The sequence below is a fragment of the Typopeltis vanoorti genome, chromosome 26 (assembly GCF_054136105.1).
Source record: "Typopeltis vanoorti isolate ZY-2024b chromosome 26, IOZ_Tvanoo_1.0, whole genome shotgun sequence".
NCBI lineage: Eukaryota > Metazoa > Arthropoda > Arachnida > Uropygi > Thelyphonidae > Typopeltis > Typopeltis vanoorti.
This window is the reverse complement of record NC_143574.1, coordinates 1,084,475-1,111,929: the sequence shown is the minus strand read 5'-3', so window position 1 is coordinate 1,111,929 and position 27,455 is coordinate 1,084,475. Positions and strand designations below refer to the sequence as shown.

Below are 27,455 nucleotides of genomic sequence, written 5' to 3'. Positions count from 1 at the left end.
AGTCTTTCTTTAGCTAAAGTTTCTCTATATTTAAATAATTATTACATTTAAGTTATCTAATGACTTTTCCTGTTTTCTTTACCTTAAAAAAAAAAGCTTAATTTATTTCCTCTAAGCCTTATTTCTTTATTTTGATCTATCAGATTAATCACACTTTGGAAAATTTTCTATTCTTTACTTTAAATTCTACTGTAGATCACTTTAAATTCCATTTTCGATGGCTATAGAAGCATATTCCAAGGAATTAAACTATTTGGTCATTTCATCTTATATTTTTCAAAAATTTGCCTGCATTCTTTTCTGTTGTATATAATCAATATGACCTTTTACATTTCTCTTTCATATTTTTTAAAAATAATTCCCATTAATGAATGCAGTTGATTCTCATCAATTAAAGCTTTTATTTATTAATTTCATATCCTAATCCAGTTTATCCCCTGGTCATTTGAATCCCAGAATTTTCTGCATTTCCACAACAGAATTGCTGCCTTTATATTTTGCCATCGCTGTTCTATGCAATAAATTTAAGCTTTTTTTTTAATCTGTTTTCATAGAGATCTAATATCTTATTCCAATAAGTGCATTTTTAGATTTATTGTTTGTTATTTCTTAATTTCTTTTTGGAAGATATGCATATTTTCCAATGAACATCTTGAATTTACTTTTAAGTAAAAAATATGACTGCTATCAATCTCACTTCCGCTGTACACTCCAACCTCTACTGAATGATGAGTTTATTATTAGAAGTAATAATTATTTTTAATGATAATATATATCACACAAAACACACACACACTTATGTAAATAATGCCAATATTATGTACATCCTTAGGCCTGAAAAATTAGTTTGATGTTTTCAAGTTTACTGAATGAACAATCAAGGTCATTTTGTTAATATTCTTAATTCAATATTTATTTTGGAGTGGGAAATCAACTAGTGGTAATTATGATATATACATCTAAACTTTTTTTTATTTTGAGAAGAATTGTGGAAGAAAAGCTGGGTGAAGAACAAGCTGGATTCAGGCCAAATAGAGGCTGTCAGGATCAGATCTTCACTTTACGACAAATAGTCGAGAAAGCATGGGAATATAACAAAGATCTGTATTTAAGTTTTGTCGATTTGGAAAAGGCATATGACAAAGTGCCAAGAGAGAAGCTATTCAATACGCTGCAGTTATATGCTGTTAATGGGGCATTACATCAGGCAATACTTAGTCTTTATTTGAGTTGTAAGTCAGCAGTTAGAATTGAAGGAAGTACAGGAAGATAGTTTAATGTTAAATCTGGTGTGAGACAAGGATGTACATTATGAAGGAAAGTGGTATTAAGTATGATATCAAAATTGGAGATGTTAATGTCAACTCTTTGCTTTATTCGGATGATGTTATACTTCTAAATAAATCCGCTACAAGTCTGCAAGATTCTCTGAGTAAATTGAATAACTGTTGTAATAGATATGGTATGAAGGTCAGCAATAAAAAGACAAAGACAATGAAAATAGGCAGAATCATTGAAAATGTCAACTGTGTTGTGAACGGAGAACCTGTGGAACAAGTAAAACATTTCAGCTACTTAGGCACGATTTTTAGTGAAGATGGTAAATTAAATATAGAAATAGACAACAGAATCAGCAAAGCTGGCATGGTGGGAAGTCAATTGAATAAATTCATATGGAATAAGAGAGAAATTAGTCGGAACACTAAATTAGTTGTATACAAGACAGTGTTCAAACCAGTTTTAACTTATGGATCTGAGAGCTGGGTCAGAAGTAAAACACTTGACCAAAGACTAGAGACCGCAGATATGAGAGTCCTGAGAAAGATTATGGGCATGAACAGATGGCATCAATGGCAATATCATATTAAAAACGAGGATATTAGGAAAGAACTTGACATTGTCAGCATCCAGGAATGCGTTATCAGAGCTAATCCCAGGTGGTATGGTCACTTAAACAGAATGGGTGAGGAAAAATTAGCAAAACAAGCGTTCTCTGCCAGGTTGGCAGCAAAACAACCCAGAGGAAGACCAAGATATAGGTGGATTGATACGGTATAAAGTGCCTTAGACGATAGAAATATAAGATCTGATAATGTTGGAGTCTTGACAAGTAACAGACTGATTTGGAGGAAAATTGTAGATAGGAAGTTAGATGATGATGAACTGTTTTTTATTTCTTTTATTTCTGATATAAAAGAAATATCAATGTCTTGCAATGCTTTAATCAAATTTATTTATATTATTTTTTTTCCTAACATTCCAAGTCAAAATTTTCAGTTTCATTATTCCACTGGTATTATCCAATATCATTTCCAATTAGTCTTGCTTCTGGCTGAAAATTTTATATTATAAATATAAGGTCACCATTATGGTATACCAGCCAACTGATGATCAACTCTGGAGAAAAAAATAATACTTTTTTTAGTCTCAAGATAGCAAAAGTAATGATATTTCACTCCACTGCTAGCAGAATGGTTATCCAAATCTGACTTTCATCCAGAATCTCCAACTAGGGAACGGAGTACACTACGGTGAAAATGAGGATGGAATTTAAGTAGATGTGCATTATATTAGATACCATTTGTTAACTGTTTAGCAAATAGTGTTCTGTCAAAATAGTTTTAATAAATGGCATGAAAAACATTTTACTATTTATATCAAGTAACAAAGTACCATTATATTACTTGATGCAAACAGTATGAACTTGAGTGCAATGAATATAGAAATACTGTTAATTATTAGTTACTTATATATTTCTAAAACTAATTCCTCCTTCCCTGTACACATTGTTTTGGTTTCAAAGGAGACTACATATGCCAATTTTTTTTTTTTTTTTTTACATTTTGACCATTATAAAGAAACTGTTCTACAAAATAATTTTCTCCAACTGTTTGTTTATATCATAAGCAATACTTAAAATCTTTTCACATTATTATTTTCTTGGAATAAAATAGTTTACAATTGATTTTATTATTTCATTATTTTAATCTAAAAAATAAACCAGTGTATAATAAATGTATACAGAAATCAAACTAAAAAAATAAACAACTACATACAGCTGGTTTTCTTCCTTCTTTTAAAATAGTTTTTCTACGAACACATCCCTGATAAGTAGGAAGAAGATCCACAGTTCCCACTATCAACTCTTGAGATTCACTAGTAAAAAGAGGAGCATGTTTATCAATCATAATGATACAAAATAAAGTCATCAGAATTATATTAAAAACATACCTTGCTATACAAACATCATATATATATATATATATCATGATGCTTACACATAGCTAAAACTTCAATTTTATATGAGATAAAATTTTTAACACTTGTTAAAATAGCAGCTCTATACAGAGGTCAAAACTTATAACACAATAAGTTTTGTGTGAGCAAGCAGTTAAAGGAGAAAAAATGGACCTGTTGTCAACGTGTTTCTTGAACAGCAGTGGAGGTTGTAGTCCTTAGAGAAACAATGTGAGGAAAGCTACTTTGCTGAATAGATAGAATGCAATTGAACTGTGTATGGATGTCACAACTAGCAGCTGTTTATACATTCTTAGTCAAGTTTTTACATTCTTAGAGGAAACTGGAAGAATGAGAGCAGAGATTTAGAGATTTTTTGATGCACTACCCAAATGTGAGAACAGTATTCTAGATTAGGATAAATGTGGGATTTATGTATAGTGTTAGGAGTTATACAGGTGATCTTGAACAGAAAAGGATACCAAGATTTTAAAAATTGAGGAAGCCTGTGAAATGCTAGTGTTTTGTATCACATAAGGCTAGAAAATAAGTTAGCTTGAGATGAGAAATCTCATCTTGAATAGAGATAAGTCTTATAAAAGGAAATAGTGAAGTGAGATTTTTCTTATGAGAAATAGGACAGCTGTGCTTTGGTAATACTGATGTTTATTGTCTTCACTACCCCAGAGAATGGTGTTGTGTCCCATTTTACGATTATTATGCTTTCAACCATCCTTGCATGTAAAACTCTACTTGTCTTTATCCAAATCTTATCTATATATTTGAGACATCACCCAAATACAAATATTCAAGCTTCTTCTCCCCTTAGTGTCGCTAAATATTTATTTTATACTGCGCCTTTCAGGACATTTAGTTTAAGATATAAAATTCAAAAACAAGGAGCAATCACCAAAATATGCCTGAGTGTGAATACTATATGGCCGTTATCTCATAACTTAACAAATCCCCCCCTACACATAAGCAAACCAGTTGTGAAGATATGTCATGTACAAACGTTTGTATGTGCTTGGGTAAAAGATTAAAACAATAATATAATTTCTTGTCATTTATAACTTACCTTACCTTAATCCTCTCAAAAACAATTGAAAAGAATATCAAGAGTCAACTTCACTACTTAGGGGCCTGCCAATTAGTGATCACCAATGGAATCCTCCAATATCAATCAACAATCTCTTTGCCAACCTTATCCAACTTTGGACACAAACCATGAAGAAAGTTTGGTCAAATTCATGCGATAATTCTTGACATTTCCTAAGCCTGTGATCAGGTGGGGCTTACAGAACTACTTACCAAACTATCACAAGAATTAATTCCGTTATTCTGTCAGAGATGACATTTGGATTGAGCGAGCAAAAACAATAATCAGACTATGGTTAGGAAAGGAAGAAATCATTGAGGTAATTCCAATTGATATTACTGTGGTGCTCAAGGACATGGGGAATGAGAATGGCTGAGTGAAGGATATTGTGCAGAAAAAAGGAAATATGAACAAGATTATGGTGTGAGTTACTGAAAGGAGAGCTGGCATCTACATTATGCAGTCAGCTCACATTATAGTGAACTTGTAGAAACTTCAAGTATAGAGTGTTATAGTGAATTGTTATCAGAATAGCATTGTGCTAAGGCTTCCTTTGAGACTTTTGGATAATTATTACTATGCAATACCTCCAGGAAGTCCAAAGACTCATTGAGGGAGGGTACCTGCTCAACAACTCTCTGCCTCCACCACCCAATCCACCAACTACAGCGAACCTCATCATCTACTGACTACCATGACCACTAGTATTTCACAATCACAAACAATCTGTGCCCACTTGCTACTGCAAGTGAGTTTGCTATAATGGTGTATATGTACATAGTGAGACTCAACTACATTTTAATACTGTTGGTTAAGTATTGATCCAGAGTGCTTAGAAAAGCATGAGGATCATCCTGCATTTAGGTAGGTAGACATATAATCAAGCTCTTCCAGCTTGATCAATGGAATCAGATAAGGGAAGCCAATGTTTGAGTCATGAATGGAGATCACTATGGAAGATGCCTTCTCTGTTTGGTAATCAGACTTCAGCTATAAACAGCCAAAGAGAGTCAGAGTGATTATCAGAATGAAGGGCAATGAAATGTCAGTTCAGACATGCGCACTGTTTTACAGGATTCAAGAAAAAGTGTGGTTTGGATAGGTGAGGTGGACAATAGCTGAAGTTTCCACATGAGGTATATGTAATGAAACAGCAGGTCAGTTTTAGATAATATAAGAGGTGGCACATCATTTATGTTAAGGTCACAAATGCTGAAGTGAATAAGTTTATTAACTGGATGGATTTTAGTTGGTTCATGTTTTTTTGTGGTGAATATTTTCTGATCCACCATGTGACTGCATTTACTCATGGAATCCTTTCATCATTTGGTATTGTTGGAGGGTTAATTACAGAGCAAGCAAGGACATGGTATGGGGATGAATGACATGAATATGTCCATCTCTCTCTCACACACACAAAAATACCATCTATGTATATGTGATGGTATTTTTGTGTGTGAGATCCACCATCCTTAGCCCTCCCTATCCACAATCCCACACATACATATACAATGCTATATTTTGTCATATCATGCCCTTCAGGCATGATATGACAAAATAAATAACAGCAGGATTATTTGCTAGCTGACTGAAAAATTTCCACTGCATTACCAGCAGGTTCTGAAGCCAGCTGCTAGATATTATATAAGGACTGAACCTGTTATACACCCTTGAATGGAAGATGTAATTGACTTCCTCTAGTTAGCGTAGTAGGCATGTCCTTGAATAAATACTGCTCACACCGCATGATGTAAGGATTGGGAGGAGGATGGAAGAAAAGAGACCATGCACTTCCAAATTAATAATGGCAATAAACAGCAAGCTAAAGGACAGTGCACCCCAATCGCATGTATGTGCTCGACCTGACTTAACTTTTGAACAAAGACGTCAACTCTGAAGACAGCTAGAAGAAAAACGTCAAAATGGAAACAACAGCTGGACCATAGACTACAAACAAACCAAACTAGGGCAAAAACCAAGTGGCGCCACTAGTAGCCACCAAGGAGACCAGTATGCAGACACTGCATAGGAAACGTGCAAGACCCTTGTGGTCAAAGCCATGCCCCACAGACCCTTACATATCCACTACACCAACATCTGTGGTCTCAACTCCAACCTTAATAGCGTTCACTATCATCTGTAGTCAACTGAACCCCACCTACTCTTCTTAACAGAAACTCAAATTTCACCTTCCCCTGGCACCATCCAAACTATTCACTATTCAACTCCTTTCGACCCAAGGGTGGTGTGCGAGAATATCTGCTCTGACGTACCCTGCCAGAGAGCACCCAACCTAGAATTGCCCAACTTGGCCCTTCTTTGGCTAAAAATATCCCTCCCCCACTTAGTCAAATTCATCTGCTGTCTCTATTGCTCTCCTAATACCACCAACCACTCCGAGTTCTTTAATTTCCTTTCCTCAAAAGTTGAATTCCTCCAGTCCCACTATCCTAATAGTGAAATCATCCTCCTAGGTGATTTTAATATCCATAACACCAACTGGCTTTCCTCTTCCAGTTGTACAGATCCTGCAGGCAGAGACGCTGAAATATTTGCCATCACCAATGATCTTACACAAATTGTTCACAAACCGACCAGAATACCAGATAACTCAAATCACTACCCCAAATACCGTAGATCTCTTCCTTACCAATGACCCTTCCAAATATACAGTGAATGTAGCGAGTCCCCCTCTGGGTAATTCTGACTACAACCTAGTGCTCATCTCCTGCCCCATGCAGCAACGCTTACACAGTTACTCCAAACACATCACCAAAATAATCCTCACTGGCAGGATAACATACATTCCCCACACCACTCTGAACTACCGTTCCCTATCCAACCCTGGTTCTCCAAAAGATGTGCCAAGGCTGTACAAATGACAAATCAGGCATACCACAACTGGCTCAAATTAAGAACTCCATCCTCCTTCAGTGCCTATACTGAAGCCCGAAACAGAGACAAAGTTCTGGTTGGACTAAGATATTTTGATAATTGGATGTTGTAAGAAGATTTCAAGTTGTAGAAGGGTTTGCAGGGGATGACAGAGTATTTTACTCACCACCACACATCCAAGAATGCTGTGGTAGTCAAGGCCGTACTGCAAATAGGACAAATAGATTATCTCTGTTGTTGATGGTTGTAACTAAGTCATATCCATTCTAGAATTAAATCTCGATTTAATGGCTAGTCTTCTCATGTTCTTGCGGATATGTCTAATGTTATGCATTAAGAGAAGGGCCACAACCCAGACTAGTTTCGACCTTTATTGAGGTCTCTTCAGTGGGAGCCAGGCCCAAGTGGAGATACCAGGCAGAAGCATTAGCAGGTCATCTCTACCTATAGGAGTTGCCTATAGGTAGAGATGACCTGCTAATGCTTCTGCCTGGTATCTCCACTTGAGCCTAGCTCCCACTGAAGAGACCTCAATATAAAGGTCGAAACTAGTCTGGGTTGTGGCCCTTCCCTTAATGCATAACATTAGACATATCCACAAGGAGATGTGTTTTGCATTATGGGAGATACTGAGATAGGAGTGTTGGTAACTTATTCCACCTTTGCAAGGAGTTCCCTGGTGTTGTACCACCTTACCCCAGTCCTGAAGATACCTTCATTCACAAACTTTGTTTGCTCACACTTGGATAAAGGATTAAACTAAATTTATTATACTCTAACCAAGTGAAAAATAAACTTTCATCTTTCTCTAAATCCAGAGTAATTTATTAAAAAAAGGGCGGCACACCATTTGGCAACTCCTATAGGTAGAGATGACCTGCTAATGCTTCTGCCTGGTATCTCCACTTGGGCCTGGCTCCCACTGAAGAGACCTCAATAAAGGTCGAAACTAGTCTGGGTTGTGGCCCTTCCCTTAATGCATAACATTAGACATATCCGCAAGGAGATGTGTTTTGCATTATGGGAGATACTGAGATAGGAGTGTTGGTAGCTTGCTCCACCTTTGCAAGGAGTCGACCCGGTGTTGTACCACCTTACCCCAGTCCTGAAGATACTTTCAGGTGCAAACTTTGTTTTCTCACACTTGGATAAAAGATTAAACGAAATTTATTATACTCTAACCAAGTGAAAAATAAACTTTCAACAGTCTTCTCATGGAGGTGATAGAAGTTACTTTGTAGGCAATGTAATGACAGGTCAGTCACAGGAGTGGTATACATATAGTAATTTATTGTAATGGAATGTACATTATAATACATTACTATAGATGGGCTAGGTTTTTAATTCATCATCAATTTTCTGATATGTACCCTCAAGGAGTACATGTTATTACATCACACCTCCAGGGAGTCCAAAGACTCATCGAGGGAGGGCATCTACTCTACAACTCTTCGTCTCACTACTCCACTAACCTTCATAATCTAACACCAACTGCTGTCATAGTAGTCACTGTACAACTATGACAGCACTCCATAATTAAGTTTACATTCTTATTAATCTCATATGAACAATTTTCCTCTAAATTACTCTATTACTTGTCAGCACTCCAATTTTGTCAAATCTAACATTTTGGTCTTCTAAGGCATTTCTGACTGAATCAATCCACCTAGTTTGATTGCAGGAAGAAGACCCAAGTGTCTTCTTCCTGCCATCACTGAGGCATCTGTTCAGGCCTCTAATTTTTCTCAGGACTCTCATATCTGTGGTCTCTAATCTTTGATCAAGTACTTTATTTCAAATCCAACTCAGATCCATAACTTAAAACTGGTTTGAACACTGTCTTATACTGCTCGTTTAACCTTTGGCTAATTTCTCTCTTATTTGCTACAAATTTATTCAAATGGCTCGCCAAACCAGTTTTGCTTATTCTATTATCTATTTCCATACATATAAGTTAAATTTGCTGAGAAATTATATTTTTGTTTAATCAATGTCAATCCAGGTGAAAGCAAACAAAGTTTGTGTGTGAAGTATTTTCGCAACTGGGCTGCTTGTATACATATATCAAGGTTAATGACTTCATATCAATTGCCTTAAAATTCCATAATACTATGCATTATGAGAAGGACCACTACCCAAACTGGTTTCGGCCTTTCTCTGATCCAGAGTATTCTAATAAGATGATACAACTTTTCACTCCTTGTATTATAAGGGAAATATATGACTTCTACATTTATTCAACCTTGGTATTCTCTTCTCAGTCTGGCTCCCACTAATGAGACTTCAATAAAGGTCAAAACCAGCTAACACGCAAATTTGAATTTCACTAGCTCTAAACTACAAGTCTCTTATGCATGACACATATGGTAGACTGTGGAACTTGCTGAGCAACTATTCTATAAACCAGTTTATGGGGAATTATGTTTAAAAACTTCCCATACTACTTCAAGCATCAACATACATTCACTGTGTTTACTGCTCTTTCTTCAACACAGAACAGAACCATGTTATGCTATCAAAGTGGATCCTACCCATATACCATAATGTGCTCTAAGTTTTCAACCTCATAGGGAGAAGAAAGATATATATATATTAACATTAGGAAACATATGTAAATAAACAATATTTATTATATTCTTCCAATCAGACTAAATGTTTCATATGACTTTGTTTAATCAATGGGAAAAATGATTACAACTGAATGACATGCAATATCCTATTTGTCTTGAATGTAATAGTGGAAAAAATAATTGTTGTATTGGTTTAAACTATTTCCTGTGCATACAGCATATTTATAATTAGCAATTTAAAATGTCAGTTTTTAATTATTAGTATTATTATTATGGTTGAAAATTGGATGCTTCAATAAAGGCTATGTGAAATTTTATATTTATACTTTTCAAATAAATGGTAACAAGCATGAACTAATATTATTATCACATAACACCTCCAGAGAGTCCAAAGACTCATCGAGGAAGGGTGCCTACTCTATAACTATCCGTCTCCACCACTTCACCAACCGCAACTACTTTTATCATCTACATGAATGCCATCTACTGCCGACCACTAGTATTTTCACAGACACAATCACAAACATCCATGCTCACGGTGGGATTTGAACCTGCAGCCCTTTGACTGGAGACTAACCACTCGGCCAACATATTCTATTTTTATATCTTAAACAACTAATGCAAAATATAACTCCTGCAGTATTGTAATATCATCACAAGATAAATAAAAACATAACTGTACCTGATTCTCAAGGGAGATAAAATACTCTTCCAATGTTCATCTGAATCTGAAAGACATTTTGAGAAGAATCACTGCATGTAAATACATGGTAAAAAAAAAGTTAATAATGATCATGACTTCTATAAAAGATGTGCTTAATTACATTTCTCATGGAGGATATCTGGAATTCATAAATATATTTTTATTTATTTTTTCTTGTGATGACCCCACACGAGATCACATGACATATAACATAACCATGCCATGCATGGGTAAGTATTTATGGAGAAAGAAGTAATCTACTGAGAGTAGGAGGTTAGAGGGTTCCAAGAGTTGGAGGTTGTACTCCACGGGAAAAACAGCATGGGGAGACTGTTCCTAAGAACATAGATGGATGAAATAAAGGAGGACGAAGAGAAGTTTATTCGGTATGTTTAGAGTTGGACAGTGGCTGCTCTAGTTCGTTCTTACATGGTTAGAAAAAAGTAAAGAAATGGTAGCAACCAAATCATAGGAGCAATGCCCATAAGTACCCATAGAAAATGCACACAGTGCAGAAATAAAACTGTCTATGGGGAAGTGACAGAAGCATCACCAATTAAGCACATCCCTCTCTTCTGTACATCATCAAGAATTCTTAGGAAGATTTCTGATGCGCCACCCCAAATGTATAAAGTGCTAGGAGTTGCAGGGAGAGAAGTAATGCTTTGAATGGAAAAGAACCAAGGTTTTTAGCAGCAGAGGAGGTAATGTAATACATTTGTGCGAGGATAAACCGCATGTGACAGTCAGCACAAGAAAAGCTGATCTTGAAAGGAAATTGGCACATTATCAAAAGTAAGTGGGAGGTGAAGTTTTTTTTTTTTTTTTTTTTTTTTTTTGTCTTCACTCCATTTCAGGAAATCAGTATTTAAGTCATTATATCACTTAAATTATATTATATAATTTAATTATATAATTATATTATATCACTTAAGTCATAATAATCATTATATATATTGGCTATTGTAAATCTGGAGGCTTCTATCATTTGAGTACTACCTGGTTTCTTGAATGAGAAAGAGGAATGAAGAGTATTGTCATCAGTAAAACTGTGAGTAGGATTTGAAGTCAGAGAGAGAAGGTCATTGATGTAAAAGAGGAAGAGTACAGATGAGAGTATAGAACACCCTGGGATAGTTCAGAATTGACAAAGAAAGTTGATAAAAGGAAACCATCCACCATGACTAATAAATGACCAGCGAGGAAGCTGGCAATCCAATCACAAAGTGCAGGAGGGAGGTCATAAGGTGGTAGCTTGTTCAGGAGGCCTCGATGCAAGACAAGATTGAATGCTTTGAAATATTGAGAGCAAAAACATGGGTTTCTCTAACTATTTCCATGGCCTGTGTTCAAAAGTGAGTGAGACTAGTGAGGTGTTCAGATGTAGAATGAGAATGGGGGAATTCATACTGATGAGAGTCAATTAATTGGCAAGTCTCCAGGTAGTGTGAAGAAGATAGTTGTTAATAACCTTCGATTACCTTTGAAAGTACTGAGGTGAGAACAATGGGACGACAGTTAGATGGCTGACTTTTGTCTCCCTTTTCGGGTACAAGCTGGATGAAATCCTGTTTCCATGCTAGCTGAATATGCTTATATAAGAGATACAGGAGGGTGTGAATTCTGTGGTACAAGGTTTGAGCACAACTGGAGGAATATCATCTGTATAAAGAACCTTATTAGTATTGAAATTAATCAAGGTTTTTCTTATGTCCTTCTGTAGAAAGTTAAGAGAAGACATGCAGTGGACAGTGTGGTAGTGCAAGAGGTGATTTGCCTTGGTGTCATCCAAGTAAGACTTGGAGGGGAAATACAGACACGTGCCAAGAGGTCCATCTTTTCCTTGGGTGAGATTACTATGATACAATCAGGATGCAAGAGAGGCGAGTACAAGGAAGGGCATAAGTTATGCTCAACAGCTTTAGCAAGAGAGCAGAGAGAAAGTTTATTGCATTTCATTCTTATGAAGTCAGCTTTGTTTGATAACTTTTTTTTTTTAAATACTTCATAATAACTTGTTTTGGACTGCTTAGTAAGCTGAATAAGAACTGGAGTTTTTAATTTAAGCCACTGAATAAATGCTACATTTTTATCATGGATTGCAGAGGCACGTTCTATTTGAAGATCAGGGTTTGGGTAAGGATCAGGAGTTTGCAGTGGAGTGGGAAATGAAGGCTCATTTAAATGAGTATTATTTCAATTATTAGTTCAGATGTTTGGATCAGGAAAGTGAAATGCACATGCGCACACACACACAAATCATATAGATCCCATAGCTACAACTGATGTAGCTAGAAAGTAAATAAGACTTGAATTTATTAAGGGGCTAATGTAGTGTTTAGGAATGATATGTATTGAGACATTCTAACATATACTGAAACAGTTTTGTTTAAATAGATCAGTCCTCCAGCAGGTGACCATAAGCACATGTTCAAGTGTTGTCTTACAGGTACATAGCAATTATGTTAAAGCAGAATAACAATATGAAAAATCCTTAAAACTATTTATGGCAGCAGAACCTACAAAAGGTGAAAAAGTTTTCATATCTCTGCAATGCAGCAAAAACAAAGTTTGTACATGAAACCACATAAGATTGCTCACACATGGCACTAATGTGCTATAAATCTTGCAACCTCTCATGCAGAGGTGTTACACATATATGTATATATATAAATGATGTGACACAGTGCATAAGACAACTTCACCTAAGAATCAATATATTATCTCAAGTTAATATATGAAACTCTAAATAAAAGATGTAATTAAACCTAACTGCTATGCACTAATAAGAAAAGATGTAAGATAACATTTATTTCTTAAGTCAGAAGTTGTTTTTTCATTTACTACTGATCTAACTCTCTGCATTTTCACATGCAAATTTGCTTTTTTGGTGCATTTAAGAAAAGTCTAGGTGGATAAAATAATGTCAGGGGCCTCTAAACTAAGTTTTGTGTAGTATGTCTCATAATTGCATCAATTCTCTAGCTGGTTTATGTTTTAATGAAATACAAGTTTAAAGAAAGCTGGGGAAAATATTTGATGGTTTAAATAGCCTACTATATATATTTTATTTATGTTAGAGTCATGGGTAGGCTATGGAATAGATAATGAAAACATTATAATGAAAAAATTCACACATGAAAGTTATTTCAAGGATTGAAGTGAGACTACCATAAGCAGGATAGCAGTCTTATACCAGGCAGTTCTTTCTTCTTATTATAGCATCGAATTCCCTACTTGGTTAAAAATTGCAAATAATCCTGATTAACATTTGTCAGATTATTATTTACTGTCAGGCTATCAGGACATTTTTTGCAATGCATAATATTTTGTATGAAGAATATTGATATCAAAGATGTTACATAAGGCAAAAACTGTCCTGACAATAAATAATCTATAACAAATGTCAACTCCATATGTTAGGCCAATGTGCTATTATCCTGCAGTCAGGGAACACCTTTTTAGTATACTACAAAAGTATAACTTATCTTAATCGCTAAATATGGCTGCAAATGATTCCACTTATTTCCAAACCTGAATAGCAGTTTGAAAGAACAAACATTTAAGGGATTTAAAAAACATACTGATTTTGAAAGCAATCACTTATGCGATTGCTTTCAAAATCATTATTCAAATATATTCAAATATTTTGAGAAGCAGCAGCATTACCATGCAAATGCTTCTATTTCAAGGTGATTGATTTTAAACCTGTGTGTTGAGGCTTAAGTGAGGACATCATGTTGGAGGTTTAATTGAATATTTACAGCACTGGGAAAGGATAAAAAACTGATTTGAATGCTTCCAATATTTCATCTCAGTCAGTGAGACATCTTCTGGGATTTTAAATAACTTTTGTAATACAACACAATACTAAGTGAAACACGTGGGTGACTCTAAAGTTCTATCTAGGTAGTGCACCCTCTATGGCATTTGTAGATGGCCTAGGATGTAAAGCGGGATCTCTGATAATTAATGTTTCCGAAATTTTGGGAAGTTTTATGCAACTGTATTTAATCTGTATTTTATTTCTAAAAACATTTTTTTTTTTTTTTTTTTTTTTACTATGGTGGAGCATGGTGTTTTTTTTTACCAGGAGATCCTGTGGGTTGTATCCAAAACATGGTATGCAAGGCCAGATTGACAATAGTTATGACTGCAGATGTATGATTTGTGGTCTTCTAAACCAGCGCTTCCCAAACTGTGGGCGCGGCCCCCTTGGGGCCCGTAGGTTTTGTTGAGGGGGACCATGAAATAATGAAAACAAATTTAAAATGTTTTAAGACTAAGTAATTTTTTTTTTATTTTAAAAGAAACGTATTTAACTTTTATTATTTCTTTTTTTGTTATTTTTTATATTTTAATGGAAAATTCACACATTGGTGTTGGTTCACAAACTTTGCTTCCTGCGTATTTCGGTGCTTAATGAATATTAGTAAATATTGCTTATTCATGTTTCATTTCAAAGCAGTGGTTAATTGTATTTACTTCGAATGCTCTCCGGGGAAGCTACAAATCTTCCTGTCCCTTTCATCATGCACTTGTAATCAGGGACTATTGATATTGACTTTATATACATATCAAAACTCGTTTTATATTATCAGTGTCATCCGAGCTAGTTTTCTGTTACCAATAAAAGTTTCGCATATACTTCACACATGAAAAAAAGCTTAAACAAGTTCATGTGGGGAGACAGTAACTCGCTTGCAGTGGTAAACAACACGCCCTCCCTAACAGCCACTATGCTGCAGAGGCAATAAAAACAAGTACTTTTATTATGCCAATGAATAAGGTATGAGGAGTCTGTGTAATATATTTCTCAACAAATAGTGCAATTAGACCAACTGAGATAAAAACACACTAATTAATGAATCACATGTCCCCTCATTCAGAAACTATGCTGTATAGAGTGAAACAAAACCATATGTTGCATGGGCAAACACAGTATCTAACTAAAAACTATTGTTATTAATTAGATGTGTGCGAGTTCGATTTCCCAAGGCAGCAATAAAATTCAACCGAACATGTTAAAATTCATAAAAGTGTTAAAACTAAGTAATATATATATATATATATATATATATATATATATATATATATATATATATATATATATATATATATATATATATATATATATAATGAATGTTATGGCAGTTTCACATATGGAATTTGGTTGAAGAGAGTTAGCATTTCAACTTAATTGTCAGCTATGCTTTTATCTTTCAGTTGCACAATCTTTTGTTAATACCACACCAATCATATGCACGTTTTAATAACCTGCCCTTGCTGTCTGTTTCGCGTTAGGCTTAATTACCGTAAAGGGAGAAAAGTCACAAAAGAGAAAAATGTTCCTGGTCCGGGGATTCCCTTATTCAGATAATATTCACTAATTTCATGTTATCAGTGTGTGGCGTGCCAGTATCGGTAAGTGATGATATTATTTGATCTATTCTACATTAAAAAATTTAACCCTGAGATGGATAAGTGGCTGATAAAAAATATAAAAAAATTCTCATGAACAATCAAAAACAGACTCCAAAAAAAAAAAAAAAAAAAAAAAGGATGGTATTTCATATTTTACCAGAACAGCCCGCATTGTCTTCAGAACCAAACGGTAAGATGCAAAAAAATGTAATATATGCATTTGATTTTTGCAATATTTTTTGTATTGAATATAAATACAATATTATAATAATATATCTTTCTATTACAATTTTTTTTCGAGGGGGGCCATGAAATATTTTAATTTTTGCAAAGGGGGCCTTGACATCCAGAAGTTTCGGAAGCACTGTTCTAAATGGATGGTTGCTGATCTACCTGTCTGTCTGAAGTAAGCCAGCTTGCAGGAAAAGGGTACTTTATATACTACAGGCACGTTTGGAGGGAGCTGATCTTTGGTAGAACGGATAAGGGTAGCTAATTTACAATGGGGCTTAAAAGCTGTATGGAGGTCATACTTTTTTTTTTAAGGACCTCGCTATTTTTTCTGATGTTGCACAGATTTAATTTTTCCTCGGCTCACGTGATCAGTCACTATCTGTTTAGATGAACACAAAACTTACATCTGCAATTATGACTATGGTCAATCTGGCCTTGCGATCGAAGAAGATCATATGAGTTGTATCCAATACAACTCACAGGATCTTCTGGAAGAAAACCACCATGGTAAATTTAAAAAGGAAAGACTATTTTTAGAATCAGAAATCAACCAAATTTAAAAAAATACAGATGCATAAACTTCCCAAAATTTGGGAAACAGTAATTGTCAGAGGTTCCACTTTACATCCTAGGCCACCTACAAACATCATAGAGGGGCACACTACCTAGATAGGAATTTAGAGTCACCCACGTGTTTCACTTAGTATAGTGTTGTCTTTGTGCATGTGTGTGTGTGTTACAAAAGTTATCTGTAATCCCTGAAGATATCTCAGTGACTGAGATGAAATATTGGAAGCATTAAAATTAGTTTTTAATCCTTTCCTAGGTTCCTAACATCCTTCAGATGTTAATCTCCATTAAACCTCCAACATGATGTCCTCCAGCACTTAAGCCTTAATACACAAACTCCATCAAAAACTCAACACTTTGTAAAGTAGGAGAAATTCTGTCTTCCAATGACATTCTAGCCAGTCTAGATATTGATATTGTTCAAAATGTTCCTGCATATGAAGTTATGACACTTGGATCTGTCCCTCCTGGCATCTCCCAACATTGTCTCCACTAATTATTTCCGAAAAAATGGGAAATCTACAAACAGCTATCTCGCCTTGCAATGGGAAGCCCTCTATCTTTCCCATGTGCTGATTTATTCATGGAAAACTTGGAAAAAATTTCTTGCTATCTACAAATCCAAAATAGTTTGGTGGAGATCCGTAAATGACATATTTATAATCGGGAAACACAGTGTGGCTGAATTACATGATTTTCTTTCATCTATTAACTCCTTCTTGAAAATGAAGGAAAATTACCTTTCCTAGATGTCTTGATTTTGAAAAAAGCAGAAGGAGGTTTCTCTCTTAGCATACACCGTAAACCCACTCATACAGGCCATTACCTACTTTTCTCTTCATTGCACCATATATTGCAAAAATTAGGTATTATACATATGCTAAAAAAGAGGGGCAATCTCTATTACAGGAGATGAAGAAACACACACACAAAAAAAAATTACATTTTCTTCTCCAGGTGAGCAATGGATATTCTATGAAAAATTATACAAAAGAATACTATTCTCTACTCCACAACAAAGTCTTGACATTTGCTACAGTACCTCAGTTTCCATCCCTTACATTGGTAGACTTTCTCTGAAAATCACTAATCTCCTGAAATCTCATGACAGAGTGACTTTCAAGTCCATTGTGACTGTACAAACTGTTGCGTTGACCTTGGGGCCACAACCCTTTTAACAAACATCCTGGAGTTTACAATATTTCATGTTCTTGTGGTCTTGCTTACATAGAGCAAACATCTATAAGTTTGGAAATTAGACAAAACTAGCATGTTGGAGATGAAAGCTAGACCTGAGCTGACCTTCTCCCACTTACCACAACACTGAATGGGATAAGAGCTCCATGTCTTACACAGAAGACAACTTTAGTGCTAGCAACAACAGAGAGGCTACGATGGTTATCCACTCAAGGCACAGTCAGCAAAAAAGCAAGGAATGATTTCATGAATACTATCATAGCAACTACCATGCATACCTACTGAACAATGACTGACTTGTGCCAGCTTCCATTCTCCATTTTTTTTTTTACTTTTGTGCAACAGTTCTTACATGTTTGGTTTCAGTTATGCAATGTTTTGTGTTTACTGCTTATTGTACTTTTTTTTGTTCTTCCTAACCCAGAAGAAGCCACTTTAGTATATGTGGCAAAATTAATTGGTTTAACTATCTATATTATCATGACCTATTAAATCCAGTGTCAGTTATCATTTGTCACTTTTTTTTTTTTGAGAAAAAATCTATATGCTCAAAAAGTTAATTTTGTGCATATTAAAATTTATGAATAAAGTATTTTGTAATAAGTAATTTAAAATACCCACCATCACATATTGAATCTTTCCTTAAAGGTAAAGGAGTGTCATCTTCAAGCAAACTATCATCAAGAAGGTGGCGTCCACTTGCTTTGGAATAACTAAAAGATAAATTATTCTATTTAAAAAAATGTTTTTGAAAGTTAGTCTTTTTAACTTTTTTTTTAATGAAAACAAAGAAATTACCCTTGAACTCCAATAAGCCATAGGACTGGGTGTGTGTGGGGGAGGGCTGTGTTCCATAACGTAGTATGGAAACAAAAATGCAGGAGTACAGTCCAATTGCAAATGCTCTAAGTTTAGACTTATTGTCAGTTAAACTGAACTGATCATAATCTTTAAAATAGGCTCAATTCTCTTATTGATAATGTTTCTACTTGAGATGAAAAACAAAAGAAAATACTTAAAACCTTCTTTGGTTGTCCACCATAGTCTTCTGAAAGTTCATAAATTCATAAACCACATACTCCATTAAAACCAGTTGCTGACTGTACAGGGTGTCCCATTTACAAGATATCTAAATTCTTATCCAATTTACTTGCTATTTTGACTAGAAGAACTTCTACTCATATAAAAAACGCTTTGGATTTTAAAAATAACATTTCTGATCCTCTATCTAGAGACACTTCTGATATTATGACCAGTTTAGATATTGTATCCTTGTTTAGTAATATTCCTTTATCTGACACCACTGAATTAATTTAAGAATTTCCTTCAGATGTTAAACTATTTGATTTTGTTACATTCAGGATATTTTTCGTTTAAAAACAAATCATATCCAAAAAATCAAATGAACAGCTATGGGCAATCCTATTTCTCTTACTATTACCAACTGCTTCATGGAATACTTTGAACAACATATCATTATGACACACTGTTCCAAAATACCATATGTGAAATACCATATGTGGATGGCTCTTCCTCTGAGTTGCAGCAGTTTCTTTCTAAATTAAATGCACTTCATCCTAGGATACAATTCACTTTAGAAAAAAAAGAATTAAACAACCAATTAGATGTTTTAGATCTTCTCATTCTTTTTCAACCATATGGAAGCTTACTATTTTCAGAAGAAGATTCATACAGACCATCATATCATGCTGAAAGGCTGGAAATATTAAGACTTTAGCACATCTTGCCCATTCTTTATGTTCTTCAGACAAACTATTACAGAAAGAATTAAACCCACCTTTTTATTAAATGGTTTTAAAGATTCTTTCATCGAAAAAGCTTTTTAACAGTTTTGGTATCTCTACCAAAACTCTTCCAATCCAGAAAAAATAACTCTCATTTCCTATCTTTTATTGCAAGACATTTCTGAAGACAGTAAAAGTTTTAAAATCACTGAATATTTTTGCTGCCTTTGGCCCAATCAGAAAAATCTCTACCTATATCTCACTTCTACTTTTTTTCTTTGGAGAAGAGATCCTTTTCAAAGGATTTTTCTTTGGAGGTGTTGTGAGTGTAGTGTGAATGAATTGAAGAAAAGAAAGGTATGACAGCTGGTGGAGATGATATTTGGTCTCCTTCAATGAGTCTATCTCTCTGGAGGTCTCTCTTAATAATAAGGCTTGGGCTGTGTAGGAAAACTGGTGTTTGTATGGAGTGTTTTGATAGAAAAGAATTTATACTTGGATGAATTACACTTAAATGGAATCGGTACTTGGAGAAATCATTCAGTTAAAGGGTAAATATAGATAGTCAGATAGGATGGCTATATGAAAGATATATACATAAAGAATACACACATATCATGAAATTCTTTTACTTTGCAGACAACTTTATTACAGTCTTCCCTGATCAGGTCAGTCAGTCATGGGAAGTGAGTGCATCCTTAGAGTCAGGAGAATGCATTGTACTGGTGTTAACTGGATGAATAAGACTTTGAAAAAATAACTGCATAACCCACTAAATTACTCCCATTTATCTTTTAATCCATCTTCATTTGTTACCTGGAACAGCCTTCCACATGAAGTATTTTGAGAAAACTACAACCTCCAGTTCTCCAACAAAACAAAAAATAATAAATAAATAAATAAAATAAACACTTTTCCACATACAGCATTAATTTGCTATAGGTTTTGCAGCCTATCATGAATAAGAGTGATATCTATATATAAATATAGATATCACTCTTATTCAAGATGGTGACTTTATATATATTACTCCAGACATCCACAATACCTTGATCATTAGCTTTTTTTTTTTTTTTTTATTCCTTGCTCTAACCTTTTGTCATTTTCTTTCATTCACTTGGACAGCCACCAAAGTATTTTTCTCACCTACATCATTAAACTTTTATATTATTTTCATAATATTCCGTTTTTTTTGTTTAACTACTTTTATATATAGTTGTCCTATAATCTTTAAGAGCAAATGCTGACTTATTTGCCAAAAACTTTCTATGCGATTTCTTCTTCTTCTCACAGACTGATTCTTTAACTTTTTCTAACTATTGTGGAGTTCTTTTTCTTTGCAGACCACTTTACAAAACTTCCCTGGTCAATTCAGTCCCCCCCCCCCCTGCCTCCCTCAATAATGTGTGTCCATACTGCCTTGATAAAGTTGCAAACATATATGGGTTTAAATATAGTGTTAGTGGATCAGATTAGAAATTCGCTTGCTGAAAGATCAAAGTTGTATATGGGAGAAAGAAGGTTACAAGCATAATTTCACAGGACTCAGTACCAGGACTGTTACTATTCAACTTTTATATCAATAATATTGTCACTGGAATGCAGGGTGATATTCAGTTGGTGGGAGACTATATTAAGCTTGAGTAGGTTACTAATAATAGTGCTGATGTTGTGGCTCTTCAGGGAGGATTTGAATAAGCTGGAAAGGTGAACAAATCCATATGAACGAATGGGAATATCTGCTTAACACAGCTAAATATAAGATTTGAAATTTGGGATTCACAGGTAGCTGCAAACTCTCTCTCTCAGTGCAAATATACTGGAGGAAGTGGAGAAAGCAAGGATTCTTTTGGTTAGAGAGAAATCTGAATTCTAGGGGACAAGATCAGGAAAAATACAGAACACCAAGTTGCAAATGTCCTAGGACAGTGTTTCTCAAAGTGTGGTATGCATACTCCCGGGCGTACGCGAAAGGTCGTTAGGGGGTAAGTGGTAATTTTTGGCTATGCATAATTAAAAGAGTCATTATATTTTTCAACAAACAGTGCAATTAGAGACAACCGGGATAAAACGGCACTAACTAATGAATCACATCCCCTCTCCAACAGAAACTGCTGTATAGACCAAGCAAAACCATATGTTGCCGGTGGAACATATGGTTTTGCTTGACACCACCTCTGTCGTTAAGGTGTTAAAACTAAGAAATATACAGTGAATGTATTTCAGATATTATGGAATTCAGTTGAAGGGAATTAGCATTTCAACTCAACTGTTGAAATGCTAATTTGTCTTTGGTTCGCACGATCTTTTGTTAATACCGCACCAATCATATGCAGTTCTTCGCTGCTCTACGTATCTCAAGTCTTGTAAATTACTGGAAATTTTTGCTCGAAATATTGGGAAAGAAGATGACGCTATTTGGGTAGATTACTTTGACGATGCACACAAAGAAACTGTTCTTGATGCCAAAAGTAGTGATAATGAGTAGGAGCTTCTTGGTAAGTCGCACCATTTTCAGTTTTTATCTAAAAAACTTTAGTTTCCGAAAATTCCTGCACGTATCTCGCAACATGATTTTTTAGCTTTCATTTCGGGAAAAAAGGTTAGAGTTATATTCGAGTAAATACAGTATTTTTTTTTTTTAGCTTTCAAATTCTTACACATGGATCATTGGTTAAAGATTGGATTTATAAAACCCCCAAAAGAGAGCAATATAGCAAATACAAGTAGCTGTAAGCAACAAGAAAACGTTGATATTGCATCTGGATCAAATGGAATTGATAAGAGTGTGGTCCGACATCTCTAGAGAACCAAAATTTAAAAATAAATCATATTTTTTGTTTACATGAACATATAAATTCAAATAAAATATATATTTAATTTTAATTAGTTACGGGGTACTTGGTAATAATGAAAATTTAAGAAAGGGTACGTGGATATCTGAAGTTTGAGAAACACTGTCCTAGGAGATAGGTGCAATTCTGAGAAGAAACATTTATTTATTCCTATATGGCTACATGAAACTGGTAAGTGAAAAATACAATCACAATTTCCAGAAACAAATGATGAAAATCTTAACATATAAAAGTTCATTATATAAAAGGCACAACCTGCTTACTAAGTCTTTCTTTTTTTAAAAAAAAAAAATATAAGCAAAAGTAACTTGTCATAATTAAGCCAGGGACAATTATCGTCCTGCTGCACCAAGTATGACAATACTGCATGTTCTCACAACACTTCACAACATAAAAGTGGCTGTATCTGAGGTTTAAGTAGAGAGCTGTTGTGTCTTGTGTGAGAAAACTTTATCCATTAGAGGAGGCCCATTTCACAATGTATCATCATCTTCTAACATGAGGAGTTCTGCTGATACTATGATGAGGACTATGAGAGTGACTACTAGAATGACATCTTTGTGGTGAGATGGGACCATGATCTTCTGTTTCCTCCATAACCACCACCACACCAACTACAGGTCAAGGTCCAGGCTGGAAAGCCAATTCAAGGGTTGATCTCTCACCTTGTGGATGTCCTGTAGGCCACCACCATGAAATTGGCACCTTGGACAGTCGTACACAATATGAGTAATTGTTTAAGCCACGGCAGAACAATCACAATAAGGGTGATCTGACAGTCTCCATTTATGTAGAAGATAGCCACATCTGCCCTGACTAGTTCTGATCCTGTTTATGGATGACCAAATCTTCTTTGGAAGACCAAAACCAGGCTGCGGAGCACAGGGATCTTCTATCAGGAAGCCGTTTGCTGGAAAATTGTTGGACCAGTATTCTCTCCATATGTCAGATATTGATGGCAGTGCAGCTGAAGAGAGTTCGTCCATTGATTAGAGAGGTTTTCTAGATTTGAGGCGAAGACTAGGTGGATTTATGAGAGTCTGGTGTAGGAGTGGGTTGCTAATTGCTTTATTAAATTCCTTAATCGAGGCTTGTCTTCTCCATATGTGTGGTGAAGCAATGTTAGATAGAACAGGCAACCAGGAGAGAGGGGTGCTTCTCACTGTCCCACTAATTGTGCACATGGTAGAGTTCAGCTGGGTGTCGATAATGTTAGTGTGTGTACTTCTTTCCCAGACAGGTGCACAATATTCTGCTGCAGAGAATGCGAGGGCTAGTGCAGACGACCTTAGGACTTCTGCAACACAACCCCAGGTTGTTCCAGCAAGCCTTGAAATGATGTTATTTCTGGTTTTAATTTTATTGAAGAGGTTGATGATGTGCCTTTTATAGGGTAGGTTTCTGTCCAGGCTCACTCCAAGGTATTTTGAGTGAGGCTCGTGTTCTACCATTTTTCCACAGAAAGAAAGGTTGAGTTGTTGATTTGCCTCTGCATTGTACAGGTGAAATACTGAGGACACTCTTTTCGTTGGATTTGGCTTCAAGTACCACTGCTTGAAGTACTCTTCCAGAGTGTTCAGGTCTGTATTCAAGGTTGATTCTAAGTTGGTAAAGGAGGTGGATTGATGCAAGATTGCTAGGTCATCGGCATACATAAACTTGCTTGATCTGGTATGAGGTAGATAATACACATAGACGTTAAAAAGAACAGAGCCCTGAGGAAGACCGTTGTGTAGGAATCTGGGCCTGCTCTTTTTTCCGCCAATATGGACCCAGATCTTTCTGTTGAAGAGAATAGATTCAAAAAGTTGTAGAGTTTTTTTTACATTTTATAATATTTTCTAGTTTTAAGAGGAGGCCCTGATCCAGACAGTGTCATAAGCAGATGTTAGGTCAATAAAAGTGGCTCCAGATTTAAGTTTCTTATGGAAGCCTGCTTCAATTTGAGTTGTCAGGGCCAAGATCTGTTCACAGCAACTTCTTCCAGGCCTGAAGCCAGCCTGTTCAGTCGGGAGTGCTCTTTCAATGAGTGGTGAAATTCTTTTAAAGAGCTTAAAGGTGGTGCAAAGCAAAGAAATAGGTCGTAGGTTTTTCACTTCATTTGGATCTTTCCCTGGTTTTGGCATGCAATTATTTTGGCTTCCCGCCACAGCTTTGGTAATTTACCAGTCATGATGATTTCTGAGAAAAGGGCAACCAGCCATGTTTGGCCATGTTGACCAAGATGTTTTAGGAACACAGGGAGTATACCATCCACTCCTGCAGCTTTGCCATTCTTGGTAAGTTTTAAGGCTATTTGTACCTCTTCCCAAAATATTGGGTGTATAAGTTTAGGAAGCTCGGATTCCGTCTTCAAGGTTTTGTTTGATGGATGCTTGTACAGCAATTTTCCTGGTAGAGCTGGGATGAATCTTGGAGGTTTTCAATAAATGGTTAGCCATTTGATCAGGAGTTATCTCTGTTGCTTTGTGTGTCGTTGGCTCTGATCCACCTAGTTTTCTCAGAAATGACCAGTTTCTACGACTAGATGTGACGAAATCGAGTTCATTGATGGTTGAGATCCATCTTTCCTGTCTGTTTTTATCCAGGGTTGATATGAGCTCCTTAGCAATAGCTGGATCTTCAGTTTCCTTATATTTGGCTAGGAGTTCCTCACTTTCTTTACTCCAACATGGGATATATTGTTTTCTGCAGCCTCTAGGGATAGAGGCTTTTGCTGCAGATTTGAGTAGTTTAAAAAATCTAGGATAGCAATTAGGAGTGGGTGGAATTGCTCTAATGGTTTGCTCGATTTGTTTCTGAAATACAGACCAGTTGGATCTGCGGAGATTCCATCTAATGATTGGTGTTCCGTTGATGACTGGGATTGATGTTCCTATCTCTATTAATGTAGGACAATGTTGACTATTAAGGAATTTGTTAAGGATGGTTCTGGTTGGTGGAAGAGGGTGGTCTTCGGAGTCTTTAGTGACTATGCACAGATCTGGGGTGTAGGTTCTGTCCATCTGGCTGAGTAAAGAGTGCCGTCCTGCTTGGCATCATAATTCAAATACAAATTACATGTGTCCATCAAGTTAGCTAGGTTATTACCATCCTGGTTGTTAGAGGAATAGTCCCACATGATGTGATGGGAATTGAAGTCACCAACATAGACAGAAGAAACATTGACTAGTGAGAAAAGAGTGACCTTCAATCAGTAGTTCCACTGTTTGAAGTTTCTGATCAGGGCCTTTAAATCCATATCTGGAATATGCCAGATCTGGTCATTGAGATTTGAAGAAGATAACTTTGGAATGGATATAGAGACAGATAAAAATAATATTAGGACAAATAATATTATTTTGCCAAAAACTTTCAGGAAGAATCCAGAACACTGAGTTTGCTAGTGTTCTAGGAGATAGGTGCAATACTGAGAATGATAGACTGAGTATGCAATTTTTAGACTGGTGGATAAAAGAGAAAGGAGTGTTATGACAGATATTTAAGACAGTTAAGCAACCTCCCAACGATGCTGTTAGCCATATAGACAGTGAAACATGTAGAAGAAATGCATCTAGTATAAATAAAAAAAAAAAAAAACATATGCAAGTTAAAATCTGGTATTTATCATTCAAGACATTTAAGCTGTCAAGCAGTATTTAGTGGCTCAACACTGAAAGAAATATTTCATATGGTAGAAATTATAAAAAATCTTCACCAAGAGAAAGAACAAGGACAAGAGGACATCCCTGAAGATGGGTAAAAGGAAGTGGTGATTAAAAGGGTATGGAGTGGCTGTTTTTGTTTGGGGAATAGTAGGAGCATGGAACATTGCCTAAGAGAGAGTGAGGGTTTCTCAACTGGGGTTCCATGTGAGATTGTGACTGAAAAAAAATAAAATAAATAAAAAAATAATAAGTATCATATATAATATATACATAAAGATATGAATTTTTATGCAAGAGTTCCCCAAGACCTGAAAATTATTCCTCTAGGATAAAAAAACAGATTGAGAAAGGCTGGTGTAGCAGTGAATCGGTTAAGGAATTGTAGAAGAGACTTATCTAAGACAGCACTTCCATGATGAGTTATGATCCCATGTAGGTCCAAAATAATATTTCAATGTAGAGTTCACATCAAAGTTGTTTAACTTTGATTCTTTTCAAAATGGATACACATTTCTTTTTGGGATACTCATTCCAATCTCGAAGTAGAACCCCAACTGTCTCATGTGGTGGTCAGTAACAATAACAATCTCAGATTTTATTGTTTTATTCTGCATATGTCCACCCAACATAATTTTGCACATGTTTAAATATGGTTTAATAATGACTAGTTCATGTCATGAACACTAACTGCAAGTATCTACCATTAATATCAGCTTAGCTCTTTTCAGATTTTCCCAAATATTTCAGCATATCTGGGATTTCCTTTACTGTCCAAAATCTTACTCTACTATTTGCATTTCCAACAAGAACCAACTTTGCTTTTATATCAGCAGCTTTCCCTAATCACTTAAAAAAAAATCCCACAATGTTCTTCCAAGGAAGAAATAAAAGGATCACAAACATACACATTGAGACCTGTATGATCTCAGTGTTGCATTTTCCATTTCGAAATATAAACAATCATCTCCATTTTTACTTGAAATTGAATGCCCCATTCAAGAAATTTAGCTTCATGTTCTGTGTTGAATAACACAGCTATTTCCTTCCTTTCTGATCCCTAGTGCCTGAAAGGGGAGGAAAAATATCATGCTATAATTATTTAGAACCTGTTTCCTTAGTCTTGTAATATTAATTATGGTAATATGGTATTTTGGTAACTATTCTGCTATCTCTACTCTTTTCCATAGATGCTTTTTATGCTGATGGTGCCTATCTTCAAGTCTGCTGAGGTGGTTACTTTTCACTCTTCACCATAATTCCCTTACTGTTTCAGCATGAT

The 27,455-nt window shown here is 35.4% G+C and overlaps 1 protein-coding gene across 2 annotated transcripts in view; it reads right to left on the bottom strand.

The window, feature by feature from the left end:
* The window catches only part of RalGPS (Ral GEF with PH domain and SH3 binding motif), a 181,229-nt gene that overhangs the window by 14,839 nt on the left and 138,935 nt on the right, over positions 1–27,455 (bottom strand). For both annotated transcript variants that reach the window (XM_090415068.1, XM_090415067.1), the window contains exons 12-14: positions 18,551–18,642; positions 10,484–10,529; positions 3,057–3,156 (exon numbers count right to left, since the gene is read on the bottom strand). In XM_090415068.1, coding sequence (XP_090271194.1) covers positions 3,057–3,156; positions 10,484–10,529; positions 18,551–18,642 — 238 coding nt within the window. The remainder of the gene's footprint in view (positions 1–3,056; positions 3,157–10,483; positions 10,530–18,550; positions 18,643–27,455) is intronic.